The sequence below is a fragment of the Galleria mellonella genome, unplaced genomic scaffold (assembly GCF_026898425.1).
Source record: "Galleria mellonella isolate WM207_F2 unplaced genomic scaffold, CSIRO_AGI_GalMel_v1 utg962, whole genome shotgun sequence".
In the NCBI taxonomy this organism is placed as follows: domain Eukaryota; kingdom Metazoa; phylum Arthropoda; class Insecta; order Lepidoptera; family Pyralidae; genus Galleria; species Galleria mellonella.
Window position 1 is genome coordinate 1,393,582 of NW_026442180.1, and position 15,430 is coordinate 1,409,011.

Here is a 15,430-nt window from a genome sequence, read left to right on the forward strand (position 1 = left end):
ATTTTTAACTTGATCTATAAGACAATTCTTTTATATTGGTTCTTCCAATAAAGATTTCGCTGTAGTATCAAAATTGACATTTTAATTTTAAATAGATGTAGAGAAATGGCACCGCAGAATTGACCTCTTTGTTGAATTAACTAAAAACTGGTACTAGTAATTACGGTCGATATAAAAGATTTAAAAAATAAAAATAAAAGAACAAAAAATTTTCATAAACCATACTTTATCCGTAAAAATATATTCCAAACCAATATTTATTTTTGTTTATATATCAACAAGTTTTGATGATATTCTACTTATTTAGATATTGCATACTATTTTTATAAGCAAAGGTTTTTACGCATTTTGAAAAACTATAGCTATTCATCGACTTTTGATGTCAACTCTATGAAGCTTATATACTTTAAATAACTGGCATGAAACAAAATTTATATTTATATTATATTAAAATTGAATAAATCATCATTCACTTACTGACAGTTTACTGTACCATAATAAATAATTACCTAATTTTATTAAAAAGTGTCCAGATTTTTGAGTACCTACATTTGCTGGTTATAGTGTAATTGTGATATTGTTATAAAATGACCGAGACCGATGCTACCACGAGACCCCTAACAATGCCAGAGAAATTTATACCGTACCTCGAGAGACATAGAATTTATTTTCTTTTAAAGGCTAGTATGCCAATATCTTAGCCAGTATATATACTATCAGCATTATCGAAAATACCATCTTCTAACCGCAACTTTGTCCACGTCTATAGTAGTGCAAGACCTAAATTGAATTCGGGAGGGGGGAAAGGGATTGTTAGTAATAGAGACTAAGAATCCCATTGCTAGCAATATACCCAACCAGGTCGATCTCCTCGCGGTTCCCCCTGGAAACTATCGTGGTTAATTCCTGATGAATTCATCCTGGTGGGCTAACTGGCCTGTTTTCATTCTTATCTATCACCCTTCACTGGTGTTCCGCTAGTGTATCTCGTTAGCGCAGGCGCTGTTAGCATTCCATTTTCATCCATCAAAAAAAAATTGGATGTGTGCAAGATTCATTTTACGCGAAGACCACAAGAACACGATAAGAATAAAAAGTAGCTCTTTCTTTATCCCAAATATTATATGTACCTAGCCGAATATAGGTGGGGGGAAGGGATTGTTAGTAATGGGGGTCCAACAATCCCCTTTCTAGCAATATACCCTATCAGGTCGACCTCCACGCGGTTCCCCCTGGAAACCATCGTGGTTAATTCTTGTGGACTTGTCACGATGGGCTAACTGACCTGCTTTCATCCTCACCTATCATCCATAACTGGTGCCCTGCCAGTTTATACCGATAGCACGGGCGGGATCACTATTTCATTTTCACCCATTAAAAAAAAATTAATATAGGTATGTATATATACCGAATTTCATGAGCATTAGGTTATTTGTTAAGACGTCGAGAAGTAACAAACAAACATAGTTTCACGACTTATTTAGTAAGAGGAGGAAAGAGAGTTTATATGCGCTCCTCGCGGTACTCCCTGGAAGGCATTGTAGTTCTATCTTGTTGAATTCATTACAATGGACAAACTAGTCAGCGTTATTCCCATCTATTGTCGCTCGCTGGTGCCCCGCTAACGATGGCGTTGGCAGGTTAACTTTTATCCATTAAAAAAAAACACTATGCTCAGGCCATAACTTGCTATCGTAAATGAACACTGCTTATGATTCTCTTTTGATTGTTGATTTACAGAACTAGGAATTTAATATTGTGTTAAAAAAACCGACTACAGTTATAGTATATATATATATATATATATATATATATATATATATATATATATATATATAATACACTATGAAAGAGAAAGGATGCAGATACCGGAAACCTCTGGAATCAGATTATTACATAGAATGATATGTTTATTAGATTTCTCTTCAGGAATATAGTATGCACACTCTGATGTGATATATACCCAATATACGTACCACAAATATATATTTATTATAAATATCATTTTACATATTCTAAATGTTTCAGGATATAGTAAGAGATGTAGCCATCAATTTGCCCAAGGACCATTTGAAACATATGAAGGTGTTCCTCACACAACACGCCCTCTGCAACAAGGAGCCAGACAGAGTCATACTGCTTGTCTCGCCTAATCTCGAAATAGGTGATAATTTGATTATTTTAGCACTAGCTTTTTACCCACTACTTCGTTCGTGTGGATTTCAAAAGTACGACGACTAATAGACTACTTCTAGATAGCATATTAAAGATAAAAAATAAAACAGTATTATAGTAGTATTATAAATAAATAACTGCTAAATAAGCTTGAACGGTTGCAAAATTTAGCGATAAGGTTTATTTTCAGTTTACGAAAATATAATCATGTCTCGGAATACCGCATTCGTTTAAAGTGGCTCCTAATCAGACAGCGTCATGAGACACATGTCCTAACGGTCCTATATAATGTTCTTAATGATTGCAATTCTCCTTCCTACCTTCATTCCCGGTTCCAATTGTTACCTCCTCCTTCCCGACCTAGACGTCTTTGTCTGAACTGACTTTGTTTGTCTGAAGCTTCCAAGCTGTAAAACCCATTTTATGGGTAATTCATTTGCATATCGTGCTGTACAGCTGTGGACCGCCTTTGTACTACACTATACTTATTAAAAATTGTTCAATAAATCCTATAATGTTGGTGCAATAAAGTGTTAAATAAATCAACAGTTTTAAGCTAGATCTTCAGAATCACACTTGTGACAACCGCATTTAATTTAGTGCAATAGTTTTACACAGACATAAGGACAAAATTTTTAAACATTATAGCTTTGACTCCTGTTGTCTTTATTAAAAACCCTTACATATTTTTTTTTAAATATCTCCCATCACCATCCAGTTACAAGAGTATTTACCAAATGTAGACTTTGTATATACCTCTGTCCTGTTTGGATTTTTACCGTGAAGCAATTATGTTAATATGGCAGTGTTTTGGTTTGAAGAGTGGGATATGGCAGTGAATTTTAGGGTACTGAGGTACAATATCTTAGTCCTCAGGAATGACAATGCATAGGGGGTATCACGGGTGAAATAGTATACGCTGTTATATTTATAGTACTGTTCATGTCTATAGGCGACGGTTACCACTTTCCATCAGATAAGCCGTTCGTTTGTTTGCCATTCTAGTTGAATAAAAAAAAAAAGAAAATTTCTACCTTACGTAGTGAATTAAGCAATTTAACAAATTAATTTGTAATATTTAGATGTCAAGAGATTGGTCAAAGACATGATAAAAAACCTCGGATTCTTCGTTATCACACGTCGTTGTCTAATGGATCGTTACGAAAAGGTTTGTAATTGATTACAATTAACAAGCAGATAAAACATTAGATTTTGAAACAATTAAAGAAATATTGATATCCATTTTATAGTTAAGATTTCAAAATATTGCAAATTTACTAAATCCTTCAGAGATTTTCAGTTTTATGGTTGAGTTTGGTTTAACTTACTTATTTATTTATGTAGTAACATAATCGCGTATTTTTTTTTATATATTAAACAAGTGCCCCACACTTGTTTAATATATATAAAAAAAAAAAATTTTGCCACACACCGAAGTTATTTATTTAATCATTTTATACAGTTAACACTTTGAAGGTTCACTTGACTCGCGACGCGCGAGACGATGTGGAGAAGAGAGAAAATCTATTTGAATCGAAAAATATTGCGTTCTATTGTTTCTGTTTACCCCAATGAGAGACTGATCTATCAGATACAGGGAGCGCTGAAGTCTAACAGCTTCTGTTAGACTTCAGCGCGCCTTGGAGCTTATTAACCTTTAACTTGGGGGGAATGGATTGTTAGTAATGGGGAGGTTAGTTCCAATTGCTATCAATCATCAGGTCGACCTCCATGCGGTTTCCCCTGGAAACCATCCTGAGTAATTTATCGTTTAATTCGTCACGATGGACTAATTGACTTGCCTTTTCATCCTCACCATTCATCCCTCACTGGTGCCCCACCAGTGTATACCGATAGCGCAGGCGGGGTTACCATTCCCTTATCATTCATAAAAAAAACCTTCTACTTGACCGAACCTTCCTTAACGCGGAAACTGATTACATAAATGTCAAAAATATAAATTAGACATTGATGCTCCTTTCCACTTTGGGTTTACTGGAAAAAAACTCTATCAGAGTTAAGCTCGCCTTTGTACTTTTGATTACCTCTGTCTTATTCTTAAAACTGGTGTGTACAATAAAGAATTAAATAAATAAATAAATAAAAATATTAAGAGCATTTTTGAAATCAGATTTTACTGTTTAATAATCGTTTATCGATATTTGTATCGTCACGTAGCATGACAACTACGTACCAGGATGTGTGTCGCCAGCACTCCTCTCGGAGGTGACGAAGACGATGACCTTAAAGGAACCAGTACCAAATGTTGGGTGGCTGATGTTTGGTAAGTATTATAAACCGAAAAATATATCATATTAGCGATTATAATTTCATGACAAGCAAATTTTTTCTTAAAAATCAAATAATATTTGGATACCGAATTTATTCATTTGTTATAATAACAAATCCCTCGACTTAGCGAAGTCTACTATAACTATGTTTAGTGATAAAGCCGCCTTTTGTATCACTTCTCATTAATATTTGCTGTATTTGTTATTTCTCTCTTTACTTGGTGCTTATTGCACCAAGTAAAGTGTAAATAAATAAATAAACTATAACAGTTTTTTTTTTAATGGATGATAATGGAATAGTAACCCCACCCGTGCTATCGGTATACATATACCGATACCGTACATATTTTTTTTTTATACTACTTAGAATGGAAAACAAGCTGACGGCCCACCTGATGGAAAGTGGTAACCGTCGCCTATAGACATGAGCAGTACCATGGACATAACAGAGTATACTGTTTCGCCCATGATACCCCACATGCGTTGCCGATCCTGAGGACTCAGGTATTATTCCTCTGTACCCAGTAAATTCACGCCATATCCCACCCTTCAAACCGAAACACAGCCATGCAAACACAACTGCTTCACGGTAGAAACACGAATGGGACAGAGGTACCTAAGCAATCGACTTTTGTACAAAGTCTCCCTCTGGTATATTTATTGTGTTTCTCATTTCTTACACAGATCACCCGTGCACGGTGCGGGAGGCGCGTTGTTTGCAACAAGACGGCGTATTACCAACAGTGACTTTAGTGTTAATGCCAACGCCATCACAAGCAACTCCAACCCACGACCCGCGCACCCCATATAGAAACTTTTTCCAGCAGGACTTTGAGGCTCTGAAGTTTGCATTTAAAGCAACGCTTATGGTATATTTAGATTTTTATGTATTAAAATGTATTTGGTAACGTATTTAGCATTAATTGTCTAGATAGCTTATCACCTAAAGATGCAACGTTTCTCCTGCTTGTATTGATTACCTTATATCTGTTGCTGACCCTACCACACGGGGGGGAAAGGGATTGTTAGTAATAAGGTCTAATAGCACCATTGCTAGTAACATACCCTCTTAGGTCGACCTCCACGCGGTTCCCCCTGGAAACCATCATGGTTAATTTCTAAAGTCGAATTCATCATGGTGGGCTAACTGACCTGCTTTCATCGTCATCTATCATCTCTCACTGGTGCCCCGCCAGCGTATATCGATAGCGCAGGCGGGATTACCATTCCATTATCACACATTAAAAAAAAAGACCCTACCACACGTAATGAAAAAAGAATAGTACTCTCGCCTGCCATCTAATTGTTTGTTTTCTATGTGAAAAAAGGTTTGGGAAAGGGATTGTTAATAATGAGGTCTGATAGCCTTATTGCTAGCAATAGACCCTCTCAGGTTGACCTCCACGCGGTTCCCCCTGAAAACCATCATTTATTTATTTATTTTTAGAAATCGTACAGCTGAATGACAATCAATACATAATCAAATTTATATCTATGTTAAGCCATGAATCGTTTTCACATTTGCGTGAATTCTTGTCGAATTCATCATGGTGGGCCAACTGACCTGCATTCATTCTCACCTATCATCTTCCACTGGTGCCTCGTCGGTGTATGTCGATAGCGCGGGCGGGGTTACCATTATATTTTCATCTGTTAAAAAAAAATCGCAAAATCCTGCTTGCTATTTAAATCTAATAATTCATCTGAGGTTTATTTATTAACAGCTTTTGCTCGCGGCTTCACTCGTTCTTAAATATTACCCTCTTTTTCACGCCTTTAGAGGTGCATTCTTCAAAAGTTAATAAATATCGTAATATTTATTTTGAATCAAAAGCCTAAATTTAACATTTCACGTGTCTAACTTCTAAATTGACGAAAATTCATATAAATTTTCAACTCCCACTCTACTCCCTCAGGAATTGAATTTTCAAAATCCCTCTCTGTTTACTTACACTATATAAAAATATTATCTTCAAAATTTCAGATATAGATATATAAATTTCAGATATAGATATGTAAATTTTATGCAACTTAGAATGGCAAAAAAGCTGACGGCCCATCTGATGGAAACCCGTCGCCTATAGACATGAGCAGTACCGTAGACATAACAGAGTATACTGTTTCGCCCATGATACCCCCCCATGCGTTGCCATTCCTAAGGACTTAAGTGTTATTCCTCTGTACCCAGTAAATTCACTGCCATATCCCATCCTTCAAACCGAAACACAGCCATGCAAACACAACTGTTTCACGGTAGAAACACAAATGGGACAGAGATATACAAATATATAGATTGTTCAAGTATAGGAAGAAACACAGTATCACATTAGCATAATACGTCCAGTCGAAATTTTATTGTTTTTTTCGAGAACTTGCATGTATTTAGAATGCATAATGTTCAACAGGAGGTCCACATCGATCAAGATGACGACCCAGAGAAGATTGCAATAAAATGTTTCAATGCGATAAAAGCTTGCACGTCAGGACTTCAGGGTTCGAAGCAGGGTCTACACGTGGTAGGGGCACCGGGCGTGTACCGAGTGCTACTTATTGGACCGAGAGGTGCCGGCTGCAATACGCAAGCTGTTATGCTGGCCAAGCACTTTGGACTTATTTATTGTTAGCAAATATAGTTATACGCTTTGTAGGCACAAATTAGATGCATCATATGTGTGTGTACATGCGCGTGGTTACATGAGTGCGTGCGAGCGTGCGAGCGTACGCGTGGGTGAGACTGTGTGCGTGCTTTCAAAGGTGCGTGTGTGCGTAACTTTATTTTTGAGTATCAAAATTATGATACTAAAAACATGTTTTTTTTAATAGATGATGATGAAATGGTAACCTCGCCTCCGCTATCGGTATAGGTACACTGGCAAGGTTCCAGTGAGGGATGATAGGTGAGAATGAAGCAGGTCAGTTAGCCTACCGTGACGAATCTAACAATAAATCAATCATGATGTTTTCCAGGGAGAACCACGTGGAGGTCGACCTATGCGACCTATATTGCTAGCAATGGGGCTGTCAAACTCCATTACTAACAATCCCTTTCCCCCCACCAAAAAGATATTGCTCTAACAAAATTTACATGAGACCACAACCCGGGAGTAAAACAATGAATTTCGCCTAAGAATCATCAAAATCGATTTAGCTTTACAGAGAAATATATCGTGTTACTATGAGAAATATCTACTATGCACTAACATTCAGTTTCTGCTGTAGGACGCCAACGGGTTTATTGAAATACAAGTTCAGATGCTACTTCTCTGATAAATTAAAACTAACGCTGACATTAAAGTCATTTGCTTGGGTGCCTCTAACCTATTCATGTTTTAACCGTGAAACAGTTGTGTTTGCATGGCTGTGTTTCGGTTTGAAGGGTGGTATATGGCAGTGGATTTACAGGGTACAGAGGAATAACACCTAAATCCTCAGGAATTGCAACGCATGGGGGTATCATGGGCGAAACAGTATACTCTGTTATGTCCCTGTTACTGCTCATGTCTATAGGCGACGGTTACCACTTTCCATCAGGTGGGCCGTTAGCTTGTTTGCCATTCTAAATTGTATAAAAAAAATAAAATAACGTCCTTAGAAATAGTAACGCTTAGGAGGTATCATGGACGAAACAGTATACTCATTTATGTCTATGGTACTGGTCACGTCTATATATATATATATATATATATATATATATATATATATATATATATATATATAGTTTTAGGTTTCCACTTTCCATCAGGTGGGCCGTCAGCTTGTTTGCCATTCTAAGTTGCATAAAAAAAAATTTGCTCCCTATCAAAATAGTGAACTTCAATACTCTACTGAACGAAGCTCGTGAAAAGACCGACGATATAGGCGAGAAGCTGAGGCGCTACGGATCCAGTGTACAGCTCAAGGCGGATATAGTGAAACGACGCATTTTGAAAAAGGTAGAATAAAACCTAATTTTCAACCGACTTCAAAAAAAGGAGGTTCTCAATTCGGCTGTATTGGTTTATGTTTGTTGCCTCTAATCGATTTAGAATTTTTGTTTTACAACGCAGGGAGCAAAAGAGCATGCGGCTCACCTGATGGTAAGTGACTACCGCCGCTCATGATCACCCACAACACCAGCGGCATTGCAGCACACCGCCACTCGTCCAGATAATTGGGATGAAACTTTATCGAAAGGACATACTTACAGATTGGTCCCGTAGAAATATTATCAAAATCGGTTCAGTAGGTTAAATTTTAGATCAAATCAATTATCACAATTGACATCGGTTCTTTTTGTGGGATACAATCTTTATTTATTTATTCCCAAAACATAAGGTATTTCATATAGAATATCTTATATGTATAGTATACAGCACGCGTTCACTTTTGATGACATACGATATGTTTTCTGTTTTTAGCTAGTGGTTAACAGGTAGAAAATGCCATATGGCATTACGCTCGCTTTTTGTACAAATGATTATGCAATAAAGAATATATATATATATATATATATATATATATATATATATTCAACAAATTACAGGATTGCATCGATAATGGATGGGTGATGACAGGGTACCCTCGAACCGGGATGGACTTTGAACATTTGGACAACATGACTACGCCACCTAACCGGTAGGTGCCGGGGGAAAGGGATTGTTAGCGATGGGGTCTAACAACCCCATTGATAGCAATGTTACTAATCAGGTCGATCTCCACGTGGTTACAATGATACTAATGAGGTACACTCGACTTGAGATTTTAAGAGTCGTGAGTTCGTTTTTCTTCCCACTAACACTTCGGGAATTGATTACAACAGTAGCAAACCCAAGAACAGAACAAATTACTCGATTTTTTTTTATACAACTTACAATGGCAAACAAGCTGACGGCCCAGCTGATGGAAAGTGGTAACCGTCGCCTATAGACATGAGCAGTACCATGGACATAACAGAGTATACTGTTTCGCCCATGATACCCCCCATGCGTTGCCATTCCTGAGGACTCAGATGTTATTCCTCTGTACCCAGTAAATTCACGCCTTAATCACCTCCTGTTAGATGCAGACGTTGTTTGACGTGATTGACAAGTCATATCATATTCCTTTTGAGATTAGATTATAGCAATGTGTGTGTATAGCAATGTGTTACCTTTTTGCTTCTGGGCATGTGTCTTCCCATGATATGAAAATATATCCTACTACCCAGTACTACATTAACCAGGCGGATTAATGTAGTGTTCATTCGAGTTTTCCTTCTCTTGCCTCAGTGTAAATATGTATTTTTTAATTGGATGAAAATGTATACGAGTATAGCAGGATACCAGTGAGGGATAATGAATTTTTTTTATACCACTGAGGTGGCAAACAAGCATACGGCCCACCTGATGGTAAGTGGTTACCGTAGCCTATGGACACGTGCAATACCAGAGGAATTACACGCGCGTTGCCGACCCTAAAGAAACCTCTTTACTCCCCTTTTGAAGAACCCCATGCTGTAGTCTCTTGGGAAAACCTAAAAAAATAATGGATGAAAACGAAAATAGGTCTATCAGTCCGTCGTGATCAACTCACCAGAAATGAGAACATTATTGCCCATTTCTCTTTTAAAAATATATGTTGTACTATGTTATATGCTGAAGATGAAAAAAGTTACGCTGTACTGTTACTCCATTATTTAATAAAATAATATTTTTTATTAAAGAAAGATACAGTTGCATAGGGTACAATTTACAATTTTTACAATTTATATTCAACGAGGAAATATCTGCATTATCATCAGTTTCCAAACTAGGCCTGACCTGTATCTTGGGGACTATGAGTTACCTATTTAGTAGACTTTATTTACAAAAAAAGAAAATAAATAAATAAGGTAAACTATGTGAAAAAATAAGTGCGTGTGTGTGTGTGTGTGGATTTTACTTTCTGTTTTTAATTACACTTTCAGCATAATATTCTTGAACGCGGACATGGCGACGTGCAAAGCTCGCGTGATGTCTCAAGGTGTGGACTGGTGCACCGGTCAGGCAGCGGTCCCTGGCTCTGGACCCAGAGTTATGCACCACTCAAAGAATGACGAAATGGAACTCGATGCAGAGGTTAGGATATACTTATTATATATTAGCTGTATCCGGCGGTTTTGTCTATCTAAAACAGAATATACAAGTACCGAATGTGTTAAGTTAGGAATAATCTGAAACGAGCTGACGGCCCACCTGATGGAAAGTAGTCACCGTCGCCTATAGACATAAACAGTACCACGGACATAACAGAGTATACTGTTTCGCCCATGATACCTCCCATGCGTTGCCAATTCCATCAGGTGGGTCGTCAGCTTGTTTGCCATTCTAAGTTGTATAAAAAAAAATCTTTTCCCTCAGCTAAAAGCTTTGCTTCTAATTCTGGGATGGGCACCAGATAATTCCAAGATAAACACGGAACCACCATCATTAATTCCTGTTGAATTCGTCACGATGGGACAACTGACCTGACTAGGGGGAAAGGAATGGGGTTTAACAGCCCATTACTAGCATTTTACCTTATCAGAGCGACGTGGTTCCCCCTGGAAACAATCGTGGCTAAGACTTGTTTAATTTGTCACGATGGGCTAACTGACCTGCTTTCATCCTCACCTATCATCCTTCACTGGTGTCCCGCCAGTGTATACCGATAGCGCAGGCGGGGTTACCATGCCATTATCACTAATTAAAAAAAAACTGACCTAATACATCCTCACATATTATCACTCATTGGTACCCTACCAGCGTATACAGATAAGGCAGACATTTTCATCAATAAGACATTTTCATCCCATAAAAAAGAACCATTTGACCTATTTGGGTTTTTTTTAATGGGTGATAATGGAATGGTAACCCTACCCGCGCTATCGGTACACACCGGCGGGGCAGTGAAGGATGATAGATGAGGATGAAGTAGGTCAGTTAGCCCATCGTGACGAATTCAACAAAAATTGTTCACGATGGTTTCCAGGGGGAACCACGTGGAGGTCGACCTAATAAGGCATATTGCAAGCAATGGGGCTGTTAAACTCTATTGCTAACAGTCCCTTTCCCCCCTGTAGCATAGTTTGTAAGCATGGCTGATAACAGTTTTAAGATTGTTAAGAGGGAAAGGAATTGTTAGTATAAGGACTTTAATTACCTTAAATCCTATTTACTGTTATATTAATTAATTAATAATTGTAAGTATAAGGAATTTAATTGCTAGCAAAAGGGATTAATTAAGTCGACCTCCACGCAGTTTGCTCTGGAAACCATTGTGATTAATTCTTGTTGTATCCATCACAATGGGCTAACTGACCTAGTTTCATCTTCACCTGTTGTCTCGCCAGCGTATACCGTAGCGCAAGCGGAGTTACCATTCCATTACTACCCACTAAGTACCCATGACATCAGTATCGGTTTTCGCGAGATGTAGGCGACGAAACTGTTTCCCTATTAACGTGCTATGGTCTACTAGCCGCTCGACACAGATACCTTTCTTTTGGGGTCAATATTCGCATCGCACGTTGTGTACATAATGATTAGCGAAGCAAACATTCGACGCGACGACGTGACACGTTCCGCCCGGTGTACCTCATTGAACATTGAAGGCGTGACGTACGGCCACGTGTACTCATATAATCGGAAACGCTTATGTCAAACTTTAAAATTGAAAAAAGAATTCTGTTCCGGCGTTTTAATTTTAGAGATTATCAACTGATTTATTTATTTATAGCAGGGCAACAGATCACAAATTAATACATTAGTAAAATAAATATTACATAAAACAGCATCAAATTTGCACTACAATAACTGCTTTGCATAACATTCGATATTAGAAACTTTAAAAGAATAATGGCTATAAATTTAAAGTCTAGAAGGAGGGAGAGACCAGAGGGAGACTTTGTACAAAAGTCGATTGCTTGGGTACCTCTGTCCCGTTCGTGTTTCAACCGTGAAGCAGTTGTGTTTGCATGGCTGTGTTTCGGTTTGAAGGGTGGGATATGGCGTGAACTTACTGGGTACAGAGGAATAACACCTGAGTCCTCAGGAATGGCAATGCATGGGGGGTATCATGGGCGGAAACAGTATACTCTGTTATGTCCATGGTAGTGCTCATGTCTATAGGCGACGGTTACCACTTTCCATCAGGTGGGCCGTCAGTTTGTTTACCATTCTAAGTTGTATAAAAAAAGTCTCAAATTGGCAGCCTTAATATAACATTGCAAGGATTGCTGGAAAATATCAAGCTCCTTGCATACATTGTTATATTTTCTGCACATGCGGATAAATGTATTGTGATACGATACATTATTATTACAAATCGGTATATAAAGTAATTTTTGTATTCTTTTATTACCTGTTCAGAGTGATGAATTCAGACATAGATCTTCTATTTATAAGAGAAATAATGTTAAAATGATTAAGTCTCGATTCATACGAATAAAGTTTCCTTTTTTTAATGTAAATACCTTTTCATTGTTTAGTCCAATATTTATATATGTATTTACATTAGACACACCTGGAATTTAACACGATGGTTTCCAGGGGACCACGTGAAGGTCGACCTGACAGGGTATATTGTTAGCAATGGGACCGGTAGTCCGCTTTACTAACAATTCCTTCCCCCCAGTTAGATCGATCTACACGCGGTCCCTCTCGAAAATGCTCAAGACAAATCGCGCGGCCAAGGCGATTAAAACAATTATATTTATTTGATTGTAAGTAAAAAAATTTCTTGCCTCAGTGTAAATATAATATAATGTAAAATGTAAACGCGGTGTAGGACGACGACGACACTAGATGAAGTGAAGACCTGAAATGCGTTGCAGGAAGTCAGTGGATACAGGTGGCTCAGGATAGTTCTTTATGGCAATCTATGGGGGTATTATTTATTTTTATTATTATATTACAGTATTATATTTCCAGCAGTGGACGTATAATGGCTGAAATGATGATGATGATGAAGTGAAAAAAACTTAGTGTATTTAACACATTATTGGGTACACTATACCTGCAGGTAAACGAGTGATGCGAATCTTTATTTATTTACAGTTTGATTACTACTACTCGGAGGCGTTGGCCGAGCTTCGCGCGGCAGCCGGGCTAACTGCGGTCGAAATCAATGCCGCCGAATCCATTGGTATGAATCACTGTGAATGTACATACTTTCTCGTAGACAAGACGGACGAATTGTTTTTATGATACTTAGAGATGGCAAATAATATAGGTAGGTATACGTATAATAAATCTGTAGAGAGGTAAATATATTTCCAAAATAACTATCAGGCGGTGATTAGTGATCGATACTGATGCCTTAAATGCAATTAGTAAAATTTTTATCTGTCTGTCTGTATGTTCGTTATAGAAACAAAAACTACTCGACGGATTTTAACGAAACTTGGTACAATTATTCTTCATACTCCCGGGCAGGTTATAGTATACTTTTCTTCACGCTACGACCAATAGGAGCAGAGCAGTGAAGGAAATGTTGGCAAAACGGGAGAAGTTACTCCATTTTTAAGCTTCCGTCGCGTGTGCAGCATTAATAGCCACTTTTGAAAATGTAAAAATGTCCGTGAATATAGAAAGCGACAGCATTTGACAACATACTTTAGGTGTAGTTGTGTAGGTCTAATTTAATTTTTTATTGGTCCATTTGCCAACACGGTTACAAAGGATACCGTATCTTTTTTACTAATATATACCGATTAAATTCGCGAATAAAGAAATAGAGAATAAGAAACTATTGCTGTAATAAGTAACAAAATAACATTTTAATAGCTTTATGTGCTTCAAAAAACATAATCCCAAGCCTATTTTACTGGTTGGTGGATTTAATTTTCAAATAACTGTCCAGTGTTAGAAAACACCGTTATTACACATTTTTAGATTGCATCACGCAATGTGTGATTAAATGACTCATTCGTCATATTCGTGAACGAGTAGTTTTTTTTTTATACAACTTAGATTGGCAAACAAGCTGTCGGCCCACCTGATAGAAAGTGGTAACCGTCGCCTATAGACATGAGCAGTACCATGAACATAACAGAGTATACTGTTTCGCCCATGATACTCCCCATGCGTTCCCATTCCTGAGGACTCAGGTGTTATTCCTCTGTACCCAGTAAATTCACACCATATCCCACCCTTCAAACCGAAACACAGCCATGCAAACACAACTGCTTCACGGTAGAAACACGAATGGGACAGAGGTGCCCAAGCAATCGACTTTTGTAATTTAATCAACTGACTACAAAAAGAACATTCTCAATGTGGTTATATATATTTTTTATGTTTACTACCTCATAACGACGTCATTGTAAAACTAGTAAAAAAATGCTTTTTATCTGAAAGCATACGAGTATACTTAGAGATTGATAACAGAAATTTTATATAAATTAGTCAAGTAGTTTGAAGTCGGATTTTTGTGGAGCACTATCTTATATTAATTAAAATATCACGTCACAAAGTTCTTAAGACTAATAATGCTCGGTGAAAAGCGTATAAGTCAAATGTTACGTTCAACAGCTGGCAGTCGTAAATTCTCAACTATCCTATATAGGGAGGGAAAGGGATTGTTAGTAATGGAGACTGAGAATCCCATTGCTAGCAATATACCCAACCAGGTCCACCTCCTCGCGGAAACTATCCTGGTTAATTCCTGACGAATTCATCATGATGGGCTAACTGGCCTGTTTTCATTCTCATCTATCACCCTTCACTGGTGCTCCGCCAGCGTGTCCCGTTGGCGCAGGCGGGGTTACCATACCATTTTCACCCATCAAAAAAACTATCCTATATAAGATAACAATCGTGAAAATCAAATCAATCTAATTAATTTTTACAGCAAACATACAAATATCTTTCAGATAAAGTACAAGTCAAAATTCAAGCTGCGGTGATATCTGCACCGGCGTTCGACATAGAATACTGCTCTCAGCTGCGTAATGTACGAGCCGATTAGGGTCCGCTAGGTATTTCAAC

General features: G+C 37.6%; 1 protein-coding gene across 1 annotated transcript; it reads left to right on the forward strand.

The window, feature by feature from the left end:
* The first annotated feature begins 410 nt into the window (after window positions 1-410).
* On the forward strand, window positions 411-15,430 carry LOC113517941 (adenylate kinase 8-like). The gene is made up of 11 exons (XM_052902840.1): window positions 411-680; window positions 2,029-2,164; window positions 3,258-3,343; window positions 4,354-4,459; window positions 5,151-5,335; window positions 6,872-7,085; window positions 8,274-8,398; window positions 8,989-9,080; window positions 10,390-10,540; window positions 13,499-13,586; window positions 15,316-15,430. Exons 1-11 carry the CDS (start codon window positions 588-590, stop codon window positions 15,408-15,410), a joined length of 1,371 nt encoding a protein of 456 aa, XP_052758800.1. The 5' UTR covers window positions 411-587; the 3' UTR covers window positions 15,411-15,430.